The sequence below is a fragment of the Haplochromis burtoni genome, unplaced genomic scaffold (assembly GCF_018398535.1).
Source record: "Haplochromis burtoni strain Fernald_Lab_line unplaced genomic scaffold, NCSU_Asbu1 Contig_658, whole genome shotgun sequence".
In the NCBI taxonomy this organism is placed as follows: Eukaryota; Metazoa; Chordata; class Actinopteri; order Cichliformes; family Cichlidae; genus Haplochromis; species Haplochromis burtoni.
The window spans coordinates 32,136-50,589 of NW_024583019.1; the positions used below are offsets into that span (position 1 = coordinate 32,136).

The 18,454-nt window shown below is 39.4% G+C and overlaps 1 protein-coding gene across 2 annotated transcripts in view; it reads left to right on the top strand.

Annotated features, from left to right (window-relative positions):
* The first annotated feature begins 5,499 nt into the window (after positions 1-5,499).
* gtf3c2 (general transcription factor IIIC, polypeptide 2, beta) overlaps positions 5,500-18,454 on the top strand; it is a 31,759-nt gene continuing 18,804 nt past the window's right edge. The window contains exons 1-11 of one of the 2 annotated variants that reach the window (XM_042215092.1): positions 5,500-5,797; positions 6,404-6,513; positions 6,864-7,431; positions 7,807-7,913; positions 9,107-9,294; positions 9,678-9,763; positions 10,104-10,181; positions 11,511-11,612; positions 11,889-12,116; positions 12,367-12,478; positions 12,578-12,695. In XM_042215092.1, the coding sequence (XP_042071026.1) occupies positions 6,489-6,513; positions 6,864-7,431; positions 7,807-7,913; positions 9,107-9,294; positions 9,678-9,763; positions 10,104-10,181; positions 11,511-11,612; positions 11,889-12,116; positions 12,367-12,478; positions 12,578-12,695 (1,612 nt within the window). In that variant the 5' untranslated portion in view covers positions 5,500-5,797; positions 6,404-6,488. Of the gene's footprint in view, positions 5,798-6,403; positions 6,514-6,863; positions 7,432-7,806; positions 7,914-9,097; positions 9,295-9,677; positions 9,764-10,103; positions 10,182-11,510; positions 11,613-11,888; positions 12,117-12,366; positions 12,479-12,577; positions 12,696-18,454 lie in introns of both variants that reach the window. The other variant, XM_005949384.3, reaches the window with a different exon arrangement.

Sequence of the window (18,454 nt, forward strand, 5' to 3'; positions counted from 1 at the left end):
TCTGGTCCAGCAGACTTGCCTGAGTGAAGTCTCCTCATTTGCATCTCAACCTGGTATTGAGTGAAGGTGATGGGTGGGGGAGGGGTGTCAGGAATCTCACAGGAGGCAACATGTGAAGAGAGAGGCTGGCACAGTGGTGTGGCTCTGTTCTAGCTATGTTCCTCCATCTCCACCTCCTCCCTGGTGTCCTAGACCACCTCCTCCTCCTCGACCTCTTCCTTTACATGTCTTTGGATCCATTGTTTCAAACCTGAATCAGCTGACTTTGGCCCTTTTATCTATCTATTAAAGTTTCTGATTGATGTGTGATAAATTTTAACTTCTAGTGTTTCCACTTGGTTAATTGTGCTAGTTGAGCCAAAGCTGTGCTGATGTGAGTTTGATGTGACATTATTGACTGCTAGTAATTTCTAAGTGACCACATCATGTAAGCACTGACAAATGTAGGGATTTGTGTCTAGAGTTTTGCAGTAACAGTTCACCACATCTGACTCATGTGTTAAAGCAGGTGCATAGTGTTTATAGTTCAGGGAAATGGGTGTGCTTTTTGGAAAGTGGCATTATGGTTTTGAAATTTGGGTTCACAAAATTGGTTATAGTGTTTTAGCAATCGAGAAAAACTGTAAATACACTGGCTAATGATGATGACTAGAGACCTGTGAGTACACAGCTGAACTTAATCTAACTAATGATACGTAGGAAGTGGAACAGAACATAATGCACACAAACTGATGGATAACATGATAAAACAGCAAATGTGAACATGTGGAAAAGAATCAGAGAACAAAAACAAACTGAAAACACTGGATCAACGACCGAGGAACACCGACAAGAATAACCAATGTTATTCTCCAAATTACAGCTTTAATGTTTTCTATAACTAGAGTATTTTAACCCCGCTGCCTGGCTAGCACCAATATAGCCTGCAATGTGGATGAGATTCTCTGGCCTGACCCAGAACACACACAGGATGCTGAGGTGGAATAATGTTCTTGGTGTGTGTTGTACTGTATACTACATGGATAAAAATGTGCCACTGTATATACATTGGTCGCGTCTTCTGTGTTCATCATGTGAAAAGGTTTTTGAGGGGAAGAACCACACAGCTGTAACGACCAACATCCTGATCTGTGACCTTCTTTATAACCAGAGAACAGCCTGCAGAAAGACTCAGTCTGTCTGATTTAGGTTTGGCTTCTTTAGTCTGTCCAAGTTGAAAGGTTGATACTGAGCTGTTTGATTCACTAAAGATCAGGTAGTACAGTTACAGTTACAGTTATGCTGACCTTCTATCATGTTATAAAGAAATATATGACTATGAGTGTTATGTTTATAATGTGAAGTGTATTATAAATACAACACAAGTTTAATTTTCACCTTGAGTTTCCAAGAGTCAGCTAAAGTCAAAAAGTTAATCATGACTGTCTCAGTCTCTGTTCTTGCTCTCACGTCCACAAATGAGTCTCCGAGATGAACACAGCATCAACTTCCTGCTCACTTCCTCATAGGTTCATAGTGTTTAAGCAGCCATATCGCCCTCTCTCTCTTAATGTAGATATTAAATGACTAAAAACTTTTTAAAACATTTACATTTAATATCTTCTGTAATTAATTTATTTTGCAGACTTTCCTGTCTATTTTAAAGGACTGCAGAACAGTGTAAAATGTTTGATCAACAACAGAAAAGAGAAGTTAAATGTGTGAAGACTGTTAGATGAGGTAAGTGTTGACTTTAATGCAGCTCTTCTGTGTATTTGGTTCATTATTAGAAAACAGTGTCCATGGTGATGTTTGTCTGCACACATGAAAAGAGGTCAAGATTTAAACTTATTACACATCAGAATTTGAGTTGTGATGTTCGCAATGATGACACTGCAGCAGTGACCACTGTTAGCAGCTAGATGAGATGTGTTAGTGGTCTGAGACCTGATTGTTCCTCTTTACACCTCTGAAGTCGTTTTTTTCTGATAAGTGAAGAGGAAGTGTTTAGCATTCACTGAAAAAGTTCAAACTGTACTTACCAAGAAGCTGGAAAGCCAGTCAGCTCGGTACAATAAGAAAGTTAGCCTGTTAGCATCAGAGCCCTTGAACAGCATCTACAACTTGAGCATTTTGGTTCACACTAATCTTTAAAACTAAGCGTGTACAGTCAGACATGTTATCGTCACTCGTATTCTTTTCTTTTTATGTTTTTAAAGTGTCTGAAAGCTGAAATTGAGTGTTTTTGCTGTCAAAGATGTTTTTTGAATATCACAAACAGGAAGTTTGATATCATCATAGATACAGTGATATACTCCGCTCCTTTTTTGTATTGTTAAAAATGTAATGGACCAGATTTAAACAAAAAAAAAGTTTAATAACAATATACTGTGCAGTGTGTCACTTAATATAAAGGTAAATGTCACTAGATTACAATAACAATGAAGTCTTCTTCATTTCCAGGCCATTCCTGCAGCATAACGATATAACTGACTGATAAATATACAGTCAGTTATGTTTTAAAGATTTCTTCAGTAACTACGGAGTTACATGATGTATTAACTGAGGCGAAGTAGTTCACTCAAAGTTTTTTTTGAAGACATCAAAGAAAAGATGAATTTTTAGATATATTAATGTGCTTAAGCTAGCAACACTTATGGTAAATGGCCTGTATTTGTATAGCGCTTTACTAGTCCCTAAGGACCCCAAAGTGCTTTTTTGCCCAAGGACACGACGACCGAGACTGTCCAAGCCGGGGCTCGAACCGGCAACCTTCCGATTAGGCGACCTCCCAACTCTTGAGCCACGATCGCCCCTTATGATATACTTATTAGCTGTTCAAGCATTCTGCAGGATGCAGATTACATGAAAATTACAACCAGGACTCAGCCTTGAAATTCCGCCTCCCAGCACACACCAGAACAGTGACAATGGGTTGAAAATGAACAGCAGAGCTCACGTACCATCTGCTTCTATGTTTATAAATTCAGCAAAAAGAGAGCAAAGAGATCAGTACTAACAGATCTGCTCAAACTAGTTTAAGGTTTAATACTGAAGATGAAAGAACAGGAAGTCAAACTGGAGAGAATAATCGAGACTAGTTTGTAGTCTATTATGGTTCAGGTGTGTGGGGAGTCAACTGGGAGTCTACAGTGTTCATATGTCAACACAGAGCTGTTCAGATGGTTCAGATGAGTGAAGATGGAGATATTGTAAGAGAAAAGCAACAATAGAAAAATGAACTTCATCACTGTGATCATAATTATTGTGGTGTTTCAGTTTGTTGTTCTAACAGGACAGTTTGAGCTGAAAACATTAAGATGTAAATACTCACTGTTAATAACAGACAGATCAATCATAAAGTCTGGACCTTCTTGTTGTCCTGTTGCTGTTTTGAACTGTCTGCAGTTGTAAAGACCAACATCCTGATCTGTGAAATTCTTTATAACCAGAGAACAGTTTGCAGAAAGACTCAGTCTGTCTGATTCAGGTTTGGCTTCTTTAATCTGCCCAAACTCAAAGAGTGTTACTGAACTGCTTGAATCACTGAAGATCCAGGTAGTACTGATACAGTTATGCTGACCTTGTATCAGATTTTTACAAGGCAGAGTAACATCATGTCCACGTCCAGCTGTGACAGTTTGAACAGTTTGATGTTGCTCAGTTGTTCCTGTTGAGAAAAAGAGAGAGAGAGAAATGTGAAACATCAAATATGTTATGAATGTGAGTGTTATGTTTATAATGTGAAGTTTATTTTAAATGTAACACAAGTTTAAAATTCAACTTTAGTTTCCAAGAGTCAGATAAAGTCAAAGAGTTAATCATGACTGTCTCAGTTAAAGGAAGAATAAAGAAGTAACACTTGTCTCCCCTGTGTCCAGCTGAATTAATTTATTTAATGCAGCTCAATAACCTCCCTCTCTCTCTTATATTATTTTTACTTCTAGATTTCATGTGAATTGCAGACTCACTTGTTCTCTTCTCACTTGTAGTTTTTAAGGACTGTACAGAAGTTGAAGATATCTTGATCAAAAACAGGAGAGAGGAAGTTAAAGGTGTGAAGACTGTTAGTAGAGATAAGTGTTTGCAGTACTTTAGCTCTTCTGTGCATATGGTTTATTATTAGAAAACAGTGTTCATGATGATGTTTGTAGACACACATGTAAAGAGGTCAAAATTCAAAAAACTCTTTCTACACAAGAAAACCTTGATGTCAACAATAAAACATGGCGATACTACTGCAGTGACCATTAGCATTAGCAGCTAGAACCCGGGTGAAATGTATTAATGCCCTGATACAATGTGGCTCTTCGTTTCTTCTTAGAAGTGAAGGGGAAGTGAGAATGCAGCAGAGCTCTGGACGTTTAATGAGGACCAGATGAGCCTCTGACAGATAAATAGGTAACACATCAATGAGTCTGAGATTGAACTGCCTTTGGTTTCACCTGGTCACTGAAGACCACACAGCTGTTCAAGAAGGCTCAGCAGCGGAGGAAATTCGGTATGTTGGCCAAAATCCTCAGCAGGTTCTTGGTTGACAGCAGGTTCTTGAAGAGCACAGTGACCAGCTGCATCACTGCATGGTACGGCAGCACTACTGCTATGGACCGCAAACGCCTGCAGAGAGTGATAACAACTGTGGAGAAGATCATCATGACTCCATTGCCCTCTCTGCAGAGCATCTACCATCGCAGAGTATAGAGGAGAGTTGCCTCCATCCTCTAAGACCCCACACACCCCCAACACGGACTGTTCACACTTCTGCCCTCGGAGCGGAGGTTCAGAAGTGTGAAATCCAGAACATCCAGACTCAACAACTCCTTCTTCCCCACTGCCTTCAGAACAACGATGATCATTTTTTTTGCACATCAGGTCATCCTACATATTAAGCCAGCATATGAAGCTGTAGCTCTTTTGCACACATCTCTGTTTCAAATCTCCATATTTTGTCTCCCTTTCTGTCTTTGTTTATTTATTTGTACTATTTGTATTTATGTTATATTTCTATTAATCAGCATCTGTGGGTGGACAGCAAAGAAAGAATTTCATTGCACAGAGAAATGCCTTTTTCTCTTGTGACACATGACAATAAACACTTTGAATATTGAATTAATGGTTAAGTGTCTGTTACTGTTTGAGGGGTCGGTCTGTTTGGCACAAATGACAGTAAGCAAAGTAAAAGTAATATATTCCCTAGCATACCCCTCTACCTATTTTAATCACACTGGGAGAACTAAAATTAACTTCATAAGGAAGATGAATACTGGATAAAACGTTTTGATTCACAAGATCGAACCATGAGTTAAATATATGATGGATGTTGTATAACATGTCCGTTTCATTGAAAGACCATCAAGATAAACATCCAGTGTAATGGGACCTTCTGAGCACCAGGGCGGTGTCCCGACTTCCTCGCCATACGCCTCTGGGCTTCAATGACCTCCACCTCCTCCTAAGGCAGCGTGGAACTCCGCCGCTGTACAATCAAATCAGTGTAATTTCCCTCTCTGCTGATAGGGGGCGGTGTGACCCTCCGTGCTTGCACAGTGACATGGCGGTCTGACGTAAGGAAAGCGGAAAGCTCCCTGACTCGGTGTAAACAACTGTGAAAATGTTTGTAGTTTGCCCTCCTTGAAAAAATTAACGGCATGATTTTTATGACGGCTGTGTCCCGGTAAGCTCCGGTGACTTTACATGTCGTGGTTTCTGGTGGTTGAGGTTGGGATTCGATCCCGGGTGGCTGGACTCTAGCTTCCCGTGTTCTGAACGAGGTGTTTCAGCCTCCGCCACCGAGGAGGAAGCCGTAACCCTACACATGGTGAGTTTTTAAACGTGCTACTATCCGGTCAGAGGCCGATTTTTAAGTATATTATAATATATTATGATACACTTGACTGCTACTATATCCAGTTAGCATTAGCAATGTGTTAGCTCAATAGCATGGCTAACTAAGACAATGTGACTCGTTTTAAAAACTAGTGACATATGTGTATCTCTTAAATAACTTGATGTTTTAAATTTTTACATTGAAAACATATGCCGAATTGACGTGTGGCCTTAACCATTAAATGCCTTAAGTATCGGTGTGTATATTTTACGTCTTCACTGTGAGTAGGGAAGAGAGAGAGTCAAACTGTCACATTATTGAATGAGGTTTGGTGTGTAGGTTGTAGACAGCGGCTTATCGACTTGATATCGGTAGAAAACACTGGCTCCCTGACTCCAATTTTGCACTGTAATTATTTTAGTTAGAAGTCTATAAGGTTGTTTAAAACACTGAAAAGCCATATCTGTTTTGACTTTCATTCGTCCATTGTACAACTCCAAACTGCAGGAAGAAACAGCTATTTTGATTAAATATTGCAGTAGTTGACAGTTATTTTATACATTAAGTAATACATTATTTCTTCTTCTGTCTGTGCAGCTGCAAAGCTACACTGAGAAGGAACTGGCTCTACACATGAGGAGGCATCTAAAAGAAGAACCACAGAATCAGAAACCCAGAGCATATGGAGCCCACTGAATCTGCACAAGGTTTGTCAAACTTGAGATTTAAGAGGTACTTCAAATTAGGAACATGTTCTAAATGGTCTAATCCAGGGGTGTCATCTATTTTAAGATTACAGAGGATGAGAAAATAATATTTCAGGATTTTTTCAAACTTTATTTTTAAGAGCTATTCACACCTTGTTCTTCTATTATTAGTTTTCATTTCTGTCTAGCACAGCAGCACTGCTGGAACTTGATTTCATATTATGCATGTTCAGCTAACAGATGGAATCCAGCACTACCAAACCAGAAATGTTGACCAGGCAATGACTTTCCAGTCACATTAACCCAATTTTACATCATTCAGTGGAATGATAATGTCACATTTCTTGCAGGGCAAGAGAAGCCATTGGAGGAGGGTGCAGATTTAATATTCAGCTCAAAAGGACGACAACGGAAGAAAAATCCCAAATATCTGGATTATGAAACTGATGACAAAACGAATGAACACCTTTCACCCAAAACACCTAGAAAGAGCTCAGGAAGGAGAAGAGCAGCTTCTCAGAAGACTCCGACAAAGAGTAGAAAATCCAAGGCTGCCGCACAGGACACTCCAGATGGAGAAAATGAAAAAAAAGATAAAACACCTACAGAGTGTGATGGACAAACTACAGCAGAAGTGGCTGATGAACCACTGAGAGGCAAGAAAACTCAGTCAAAAAGGACTCCTGCTAAGAAAACCCCTGCAAAAAAATGTAGCAATGCCAATGTAGACCTTGTAGATGGAGAGGGTGTTGTTAAAGATACGGTGCAGCAGGAGAATGGGACGCCAAAGCCAAAGAGGAAGTATGTAAAGAAGCAGTATGTACAACAAGTGAAGCCAGTTATTAAAGAAAAGGATGCAGAGGAACCTGAGGAGGAGACTGGACAAGGTGGCCGGCGGCGGAGAGGAGCTGCCAAAGCGTAAGATACACCTACAGTACTGAGCTGTCGCATAGCCTTAAACGTTAAACACCTTTTTTTTTTTTTTTTTATCATTTTTACATCAGACATCATCAGTTGAAACACAGAAAGTCTGAACTGTGACTCCAGACTTTGGTGATAGTTACTTTCACTATTAGTTTTGTGATAATTACACCCTAACAATCAGACTTTCATTTTTTTGTTACATGTACACTTATCCCCACATTAATTACATGCATCTATGTAGCTATATAAAAGTATACATTGCTAATTGTAAAATAATACATTTTCTGTCTTTAAAAATTTTTAAAGCCATTTTTTTTCATATAAATGGTAATATAGGCATTCAAAAATAATGTAACCTCAATCTTCCAGGGCGTTGAAGTACCTCCACAATTTGGCAAAAGACTTATTTGGGCAAACTGATGAGCCAGGAAGCGAAGATACTGGATCAGAACAGAAAACTCCCAAAGCAAGCAAAGGTACAGTGAAAGTCTCGCCGTCTCTCTTCCCCAGTGCACCAATCACAGCTAAGCATTACCTCAGACAGTTTCTGCATTTCGTTGCCTTGTACTTGTGACATGTGCAATGACAATAAAGTTGAATTCTATTCTATTCATCTTTTTACCTATTTCTTACATAGTTAAGTGAGGTTGCTACCACTCTAATTCTATGTTCACACTGCAGGCGAAAGCGCATCAAATCCGAATTTTTTGACCCTATGCGACCCATATCCGATCATGGTATGACAGTGTGAACGGCACAAATCCAATATTTTCAAATTCGACCTGGGTCCCTTTTGTATGTGGTATTGAATCCGATACATATCTGATGTTTTAGAAAGCAACTGCTCTCTGAACGGTCATGTCGCATTAAATCCGTCTCTTACGTCACTGACACAAGACAGACGCCAATTATCTGCGCCGGAGAAGACATCGTGAACGCTTCCTGGCCGTCCAGTGTAGATGTCAGTGAAACTGTTGGGAAGACAACGTAAACATTTTATTTATACTGAATAATCTGCAGATTCTCACAGAAATCTGCAACTATCCTTTGAAGCACTGCTCCTCTTTGAAACAGCAATAAGGATAACTATTAGGCCATATGTAAATAACAAAATAACTTAAAGCAAAATTGGGGAACGTAAAGTCCGAAACAAGTCTTTATATTAAGGGCCATCAGTCAAGCAGTACTGTTTGGTCTGGGTCTAAACAGAGCATGTTGTGTGTGACATCTTCTTTTGCGCCGCTTTGTGGGTTCACACTAGAGCACGTTTGCTATCACATTTTATTTGTAGTGTGAACAAGCAGACAAAAAAATCAGATTTGATCAAAAAATCGGAATTGAGCATTAAGACCTGCAGTGTGAACGTAGTCTAAGACCTAAGACCTGTAGACGTGTCTCCTGTCTGAAAATGGGCCGCACTTCAAACGGCAGGAGTTGACTAACTGGCATAGATGTAGCTATATTAATGAACTTGTCTGAACTTGTTTAAAGTGTTGTGTCAACATTGCATTTCATGTCAGTTGTTAGTTGTGTTTTGCAATCTCACAAGTTACATGCAGTGTAAAATTTCATATAGCAGTGCAGAAAAATTCCTTCTTCTGCCAATATCAGTAAAGATCTCTGTGCACCGTAACTTAAATCCCTCGTTCTATTCCTGCAGTGGGTAAAGGCAAAAAGAGGAAACATCCTGACAGTGATGCAGCAGAAGACGAAGACTTTGTGCCAGATAATGATGAAGAGGAGGATGCAGAGGAGATGGAGGATGAGGACGAAGAAGCAGCATATGACTCAGACCTCGACTCCAATTGTGACAAACGTGGAAAAAATCCTCCAGTTTATTACGTCAACAATAACAACGTCAGTGGTTTTCTCATTTTAACTTGATGGCACAGTTACTGGTTATGACCTCATGCAGTGCACTAGGGTACATTACTTCAGTACGGTATCTCCATATCAGTCTAATACAGAAAGATGAATCTGCTTGATGATGGTAATTAAAAGTTAAACTGTTGTGATTTGTCAATACCAACCTGGGCTTATAAATAGGAGTCATTATAATGAGCACTTTATATCAAACATAAATCATCAGATTCTGCGTTTTTCTGAGACTAAACCAAAGTGCAAACTATTATTGATTAAAATAACCAGAACATTTTAATTTCTAAGTTTAATGCAGCTGCATAGAAAAGAAGGAAGAACATGTGCATAATGAGTTCATCCTGTCTCCTTCTGTCCTGCAGACATGCTCGTTTGTCAAAGCCCAAAATGGACTTAACACCCCTATCATGAAAACTGCTTTGGAGAGTGCAAAGACCACCAAGAAATTGTAAGTCGCAGTCAGTTAACAGTAATGATTTGTTTTCGTGAAGTACCAGTGAACATTGTCCTTTTACTGTTAGTTCATACATCCGTTTTTGTGACGACATACACAATGAGTCTTGAAGTGCAAATGACACTGGAATATTTGAACATTCAAACCCTTTATTTTGAAAGCTTCTTAAAGTCAAATTTGGGGTTATCTCAAAATTTCAGCTTACAAAACGTCACCTTTTTTGGTTGATTTTGTTGAGGTTTTTTCAGCATTTTGAATAAGTAAGTCTCAGACTGACTAACTGCTTGTTTGTTTGTTTATTTAACCATGTGTTTGTTGATGTTTGTGCTTGCAGTCGGGAAGAGCACTACAGCAGCTGGGTGTTTCCAGAGTGGGTGCCCTCCACCAGGGATTGGGTCCCTGTCCCACAAAGGTAGTTTCTGTTGCTTTGTTCGTTTAATACAGTCGAATCCAGTTTTAATTGAATAACTCATTAAGTTTTATTTGGATATACCTTTTTATTTTCTGTGTTACAACGACCGTACCCAACACTCTTTACCAAGTAACTTTGAATGTTTTTTTTATTTTATTCACTGAAATTCTAACACAAAAGTCATACCAGAAAGTCTTAGCTGCAATTGTGTTTATCTGACTGTTTCATGCTTAGTTATTTAGTTTGTGTTGGGACATCTGTCCACTTTTTTTGACTGAAGGTGGGCAGGAGCCTCTGCCAGCTGACAGTGGCAAAGACAGGCTGCACCCTGGACAGGTCACCACTCAATCACAGGGCCAGACAGACACAGACAGCCATGCACACCTAGGATCAATTTAAGATGACCTGTTAACCAGAGTGTCACCTGCCTTTAGTCACATTACTGAATCAATCAGTTGTCACATGGTCATGCAATGAGATATGCTGTATATGATTTCAAGTAACCCAATGAGGTTCAGACTATTTTATACTCTTGGCAGGAACAACACAGAGAGACTCAAAGTCACATTTAAAATTTCCCATATCTTTGAATTGTGGGCAGAGACTGGTGTGAACAAAAAAAGACCCCAAACTGTGGATTTGAACCCAGGACCTTCCAGCTGTGAGGCAACAGTGCTAACTACCACACTACCATCCTGCCCTCATAGTTGCATTATATCCATTCATTAGTTCAAATAAGGCTTTTAAACTACATAGGAACAATAGTAAGGAGTCATCCAAATCTGATACTTTATCCTAATTAACCCTTAATCGACTGGGATTCAAACAGGCCTAATGGACTTATTTTGTCATTTTGGCTGTAAAATGACAAAATAATTCTCATCTTTCAGGAACAATTTTAATTTTGTCACTAGCCTATAATGAGTGAAAAGTAAGGTCATGTGAGTAAAAGTGGTAACATTTAGGCGGAGCTGATTTTTTTTATACACTGATTTCCCCCCAAAAGCTTGTCATCGTTTCTTTCTGAAACAATTTGAATTTTGTCTCAAACAATATCGCTAAGAGAATTCTGGTCATTTAAAAAGCACTTGATAAATAAAGGGTTAAACAATAAAAAAACAAAGGAACTGCCAGGAGGGGTTGCTGAGATGATGTCTGAAAAGTGTGGCTCCAAGAAGAAGCCAGTCTAGTGAATAAAGAAGAGCCATCGCAGGACTATGTACCTGCGCTGGTCTGGTGGCTTCATAAAGGGAGCTGGACAAGGGATGTGTTATTCTGGCTGATATGCACTTAAGTTATTAAAATTCTGTGTGTTCTGCTTTCATTTAGTGATTTGGAGAAATATCTGCCTCAGACGCTTCGCTCAGCTGCTTTCAAAGTGTCCAGAGAAGGACTCAACAAGGAGGAAGCACCTCTGCAAAGACTCAAAAGGTGACAGTGATCACGGTGTAGTTACCCCCGGTTGATGATTTCCCTCAGATATGTCAAGAACAGTTCGATTGAGACATAACTGCTGCTAATACATTTCCAAAGAAAACCTCTTTTTTGTATTTGTTTGTTAGTAAAACTCATACCTATAAAAATATGTAATTGTGATCATTTGCAGTTTGTTCTACATGGTGCCGATTTTTTGGTGGCTTTTGTAGGCGAGGGGGAATAAAGCATTTGGTGTCTTTTTTGTTTTCATTTTTTTCTGTTAACTGGCAGGTTCGAATCTATTCCCCCTCACCCAGAACGCTGGGACATGATGCTGTATGCAGGTGGACCAGTGTGGGCTCTGGAGTGGTGTCCAACACCTGATGGTGCTCCTGCTACCCAGTACATCGCTCTGTCCTGTCATCAACGCATGGATGATTTTCACTACGTCAACAAAACATCCACAGGAACTGGACTCATTCAGCTGTGGGATGTGGGCAAACTGAAGTATGGCAACAGGTACAAATGAAATGTGCAGAGTGGGAAATCACTGATAAAAATATTATATTATAAAAGCTTATTGTCTGTCAGTCTCTTGACTGATTGACTAGTTTGAACTACTTCCAGAAAAAGTCCAATAGTCCTCTGTAAACAAACTGTCTACATCATAGATGGTAGTGAGATGTTTCCAGAACTTATAAGAAATTTGTCTTTGAAACTTCAGCCTTTTTATATTATGTTCTCTTTTCTTTTACCTCTGTCCAAACAGACCAGACTCCAAGCCAGTTATGGTCTATAGTTTGGCCCAGGATAAGGGCTTCGTCTGGCATCTGAAGTGGTGTCCTGCTGGCGGCTGGGAGCTTCCCACCTGTGCCAGAAAGGTAAGATGTTTTTCCTATGAAGTGTCTTAGCTTTTAGCTGATATTGAAATGATGAAATCTTATAACATCCTAACGTGTTATCAATCCCTCACACTGAAGGCTCCATTCTTACCCAGACTGGGTCTTCTGGCAGTGGCCACCTCCACTGGGGTGGTTACCATTTACAGCATACCCCACCCTGATGCTCTGCACTCCAACATCACTCAGCCAAACTCTGGTAAGACTGATCATAACTGGCTGTGATTTCCCCTACACATTTTTTTTTGCAGCATTTATAACTGCGCCATCTAAAGTATTTTACTTGTAAAAATGAAGCGTGTCCTGTGTTCAGCAGAGGGCACTGTTGGCTTTCTAAAGTCTGAAGTCAGCATGTTGGGTGTCTATTTTCTCCTGTATCCTATGAGGACATAGGGATGCACTGAAGCAGTGCGTTACTGGTGGTTTATAGATCAGCGGATCACTATAAAAACACTGGATGTCTTTATACCTGTTTATTTATGAATTAGCTTAGCTCATTTTCTTTGTTCGCACGCCAAATCAGAAGGTTTGGCATGTAAACGCTGTCTTTGGATGCACCATGCAGCCCTTGGATTGTTTGTGATCACAGTAAAGCTCTAAGGCCTGTACTGTGAAACAGAATTCGGGGCTCAGGATTAAACCTGAAGTTGAAGCTTCCTCTGTGAGTTTTCAGTTTGATAAAGGTGACTCCCCGTGGTATCTTGTCCTGTAGACCTGACCTGCTCCTGATAACAGGTGAACATATAAACCCACCACCTGCTGGCTAGTTTATTTGGATAATATTGGCACAATTGTTTCATGATATCACAGGATTTTTGAGTGAGTCTGGACCCTTTTCCTGAGAAACTTGTTCCTTTTGGCTGAAAGCAGTTTCAAAGCATCAAATTTTTCTGTTTGTCTTTATAAACTCAAATAGTCATATAAAAACAGTCATTAAAGAACCAAATTCTTGTAGCCCATTCTAGATCTAATATAAGATTTCCAAGTAACCCTACAGGTTTAAGTTTTGTGTTTACACTTTTTCCTGTAGTTGCTCCTTAGACCGTTAAATGCCACCAGTGTTGTCGCTTAAAATGTTAGACCTTAAAATTATTAAAAAAAAGGCTTTGGAGTAACACATTAATCCCATCAACCTGATCCTTAATTACTGAAAGTTTTTTTCCTCCACCCTCCTGGCTTTGGATGAGTTTAATCAAATGTACAGTCATAGTATGTTGTTTGTGTTGGGTAATATTCCCGTCATGCCCGGTTTGTGTTTATGACCTAGTACCAATCTCAGCTCTTTCAATAATATGCTCACAGGAAAATGTCACGTGACCTACATGATTGCAGCTGCTAGGCTTAGTGATGCCAGGTAATAAAAATCTATCCTGGTTATTTTGAACTTGCTTTGTATTACAGATCTGTTGTAGCAGCATTGTGGTAAAAGAAAGTAAACATTTTCTCACCAAGCAAAGTCAAAGAATTTGTGAAAATATATTATTTATCTTAGTAATTAATTATCTTTATCGTCACTTCTTGAGTTCTTTTGCAGTGTATCACTAAGATCCAGAATATTGACTAAATCAGTCTCATATTTCTGACAGTGTAATAACACGTGTTCTGTGGGTTCATCATCTCCACAACAGTCAAATTTCCCTGTATGTTGTTTCCCTACTATAAGCAATGTGCCAGTAAACATGCAGGGCAGGGCAAAGACACAGGGCCCACAGCAGTCTTGCTCTTTGGAGCCCCGATATGAGTTTTCACTCACCCCACTATGGTTGGGTTGCCAACAGAAAATCCTCATAGAGACTCAAAAAGGCAAAACTGCTGTGGGTCCCACATGGGCTTGTCTACATGAGCCCCATACAGGTTGTCTATTTGCAAGACAAAGGTGTCCTGCCCTGTGTGTAAAAAGAAAAGAAAAAAATGGCATTGCCATCTTTGTCAAGCTCAGATTTGTCAGTAAAAATAATGCAAACCTCACAACAAGGAACCACAAGCCACTGAATATTTGACAGCTTGCCAAAAAGGATCAAAGTAGGTGCCAATTAATTTTCTATTGAACAAATAGCTAATGAGAACTTGCAGCTGTAGTCCGTTACACACATTTAAACACAGCCTGATGAACTCAAGCACGAGTATGTAATCAATCAAATAGCACCTTATCCATCATATCAGACGTGACCCTCATTAAACGTGGTAGAGCTTGTGTTTGACAAAGCAACAGTATCCACAAGAAACCAGCCTCATGCAGCTTTCACAATGGCCACAGAACACACACAGAACAATGTCCAACAGTGTAAGTACATGATGACATTATGGATGGAGGAGCCTGTGGTCCAGTCTATTCAGATCACTGCGCTGTCAGTCGCCTCTGGGGCTCTGCTGATAGAAGACGATACAAACGAGATTAATGACGAACTTATCTGCCACATCCATCATAGAGAGAAACCCAGTTATGTCTGCATGTGAGTGTGTTTATCAGTCAGTATCCTCAAAGCGGTTCAGGCTAATCTGATTGAACAAAACACCATTGTGAGATCATGAGTATAGCATACACCTTACATATAAATACTCACATTTTTATGTTATATCTCAGTGGATGCAACCTTTTTAGATCCCATTAAAGCTTATCTTGTAGGGCATGTCTTCCCAGTTCCACAGTGTAACAGAAGCTTTGGGCTCATAGGGACAGCTACTTTGATACTTTCACTTTGTTATCTGAAAATGTTGCCATGTTTGATATGAATATCCACCACATTAACACCATATATGAAATAAAGCACATTAGGTCCCCTTTAAATCACCTGATCTCTCCACTGAAAGACATGCACATTAAATTCTTCTACATTAACATTAATTAAAAGGACTAAATAAAATAATTTTGCATCATACTTTTGGACTTGGAAGCCATGACTGGGTAAAAGTATGAAGCCTACATCATGGCCACAGCTTGAGAATTCTTCAAAAGGTTTCCTGAAATTGGGCCTTTTTATGATTCAGTTTTCCATCTCACTAGGTAATGGCTTGCATAGGTGACCGTACAACTGCCTGTACTCTGATCATTATAACATTATGTGCACTGTATTATACATGGTTTGGTTTTGAAATTAAGAAGTATTTCAAATGCCTCAGTTTGGACATAAAAAGATAAATGAGACCCGACATTTCTGGTCTTAATTTTTTCTCATTCCCTCGTGGACTCGAGTTTCCATTCTGTTTTGTAGCCATGGATCATTGGGCTCAGTTTCCAGAGGGCTACTCCATCAGCCCCCTGCTTGCAACCAGAGGTTATAGTTATTGGATTGAAAGGTTACTGAGTACCCACATTTGAAGATGGCTGCACACACAAACTACTACTGCAAAAGCTTGTTTAGCTTACACTGAGAAATTTTCATAAATACAGCAATCATAACATTTGTTTTCCTTCAATATTTCTTAATGTAATGAATGTCTTAATGTTGCCACAAACCCTATTAAGGAAGACTAGGAGATGAACAGAATCTTTATAATCCTGTATAGCTTTGCTGAAGCTTGATGACCTGAGGAGAAATATGCTACACGTAATCTGTACTTGTTTGCAATTGACTACCTAGTGCCAAGATCAACCTTTTTATTTTAGCATACTTATAGTTAGATTGGAAAAATCTGAGTTCACAGAGCTGATAACTGTAGACACGTGAAACCTATTTGGTTTAGTAAAGCCAATGTAATATTGAACTTTGTGTGGCATCTGTGGAGGCCTCTAGCACAGCCTGGCTGCATATCTTATTTGAGCGATATAACACAACCTCAGTGTGTTTTCTTATCTGGAAGAAGCAGTAGCATAAATGCAGAAGAGGGAATTGGAACTAATTTCTGTGGAAAGTTGGGCCTTACAGCTGCATGGCCATACCTGCAGTTGTATACCTGTCAATTAATATCAACTATATCTTTAATAAATGTACACATGTGTTATAGTGTAGGTCTCCTGAAAGGTTCCTTCTGGAGGTAAACCTGGTTTGCAAGGTTGTTAGCAGAATCAGGTAACTGTCATTTATTTTATCTTTCTCACATAAAGCACACAAGAGGAGATTTCATCTCAGATTTGATTTTATGTTTAGTTTTGGGAAAAGTGCTCCATAAGTGGAGCCATTGGGTGGCATGCTGTGAATACTCTGGACTGTTACATGCACTATGCTCATAGTGTCATAGATTTGTGGAACTGGACATAAGTGAGGTTCAGAGATGTGCATGTAGAATATGACAGCTTAAAGACTGTTTGTTCCTGTCATTTGGCGCCAACATTTTCAAAAGAACAAACTGAATGTATAGATGAAAGTGATGTTACCTCGGTCTTGAGAATACAAAGAATAGACATTCAAGTGGGACAGTACCTTCATTTTTCTTTTCTTAACAGCACTCACAAGGTTATAATAGCTCTATTTTGTAAGCTGCAAAATCTGCCCCAACTTAAATGCTAAACAGACTAAGATGAGTCAATATTAAAATCACACACCATATGTCTCACATGTAAACTCAGATAAAAAGCATAATTTGGTCATATTATCTCTGTTCAGTTTTTTCTCAGTGACCATCACCTTTGCTAACAGCAACTGCAGCACCACAGTCCTGAAGCATTGACAATTATTCATTTAATCGTGTGATTGTAAGCAACAGTCTAACATTTCTTGCAGGTTTTTCGCTAATAATTTTGCTGTCACATGTGGTCGTTTTTTCCCCTGACATTAAATTTATTTTAAGTAGAAAAATGGCTAACATCAGCGCGACTGTTTTTCAAAGGCAAAGTGTCACTTTTATGCTGCTGTGCCTGCAGTGAGGCGGGGACGACATGGAGAGGTACATTTAACCAAGTGAAAAAATACCAGAGAATTTCTTAATAGCTTCTTTGAGGCTGACATGTCGAGCACCGACTGAATGCAGATTAGTTATCCTAGCTTACATGACCAAAAGTGGATATAATATAATATAATCTTTCTATGCAAGGGTTGAAGGTGAAATTGCCTTGGACAGGGTTAAAACTGTGTGTGTGTGTGTGTGTGTGTGTGTGTGTGTGTGTGTGTTCATCCTGACCCCTTAGTGCTGTTTGCAACAGATAATTATAAATGGCTTTTGTGTATCCAGTCACCAGAATGAATGAGCGCGTGAATGAGAGGAGGAGGCTGTTAAAGCTCCAGAATTGGAGGGCGGGGGGTGGCTGGAGGTTTTGAAGGAGGGGGTAGTGTACGCACATAATTTACAGCACCATTCTCCATCAGACAAGGATCTATAATTGAAATGACAAAGAAGATGCATCACCGAGCCAGTTGTTAGTGTTGGAAGCTATGAATTTTAGGCCTACTAGATGACACTTCTTGTATCCTTACTCTGTCAGTCATCAAGGACTTACTTGAGACTGGACAGGGAAGAAGATGGAGGAGGTCACACAGAGGCCAAGTTAAAGTGTGCAAAATTGCAAAATACTGTAATTTTTTTAAATTAAAGATGAATGCTTCTAAAACTAGGTTAGAAATTTTTAAAGAGTCCAGTCTTAATATTGTTCTTTAATTAATATAAAGCAAGTTGGAACATTTCATATAAATAAGATTCACTGAGTTGGCAATGTCAGAAAACATGGACACCACCACACATTTCTTTTTCCCCTTTCAGTTGACTCTCGTCAGCATCGACACTGTTTATCTCCTTACAACAGACTAACCACCATTTATCCTCAGCGGCATATTTTACTGTCTTTAAGCTCTGTCTGTGGCTGCTCCTGTTTCTGCTCAGCTAACACAGCTGACCGGTTAGACACAGTCACTCAGTCAGCCTTTATCTCTTTGTTTATCAGGTGAAAAAATTTAAGATAATCATTATTAATTGCACCATAGTCAAAACCAGAGTTAGTCAAACTCTTAAGTGCTTTGTGCAGTGGATCTTAGGGCAGGGCCATATTATACCGTTCACGGTAATACCGGTATAATGTTAGGCAAC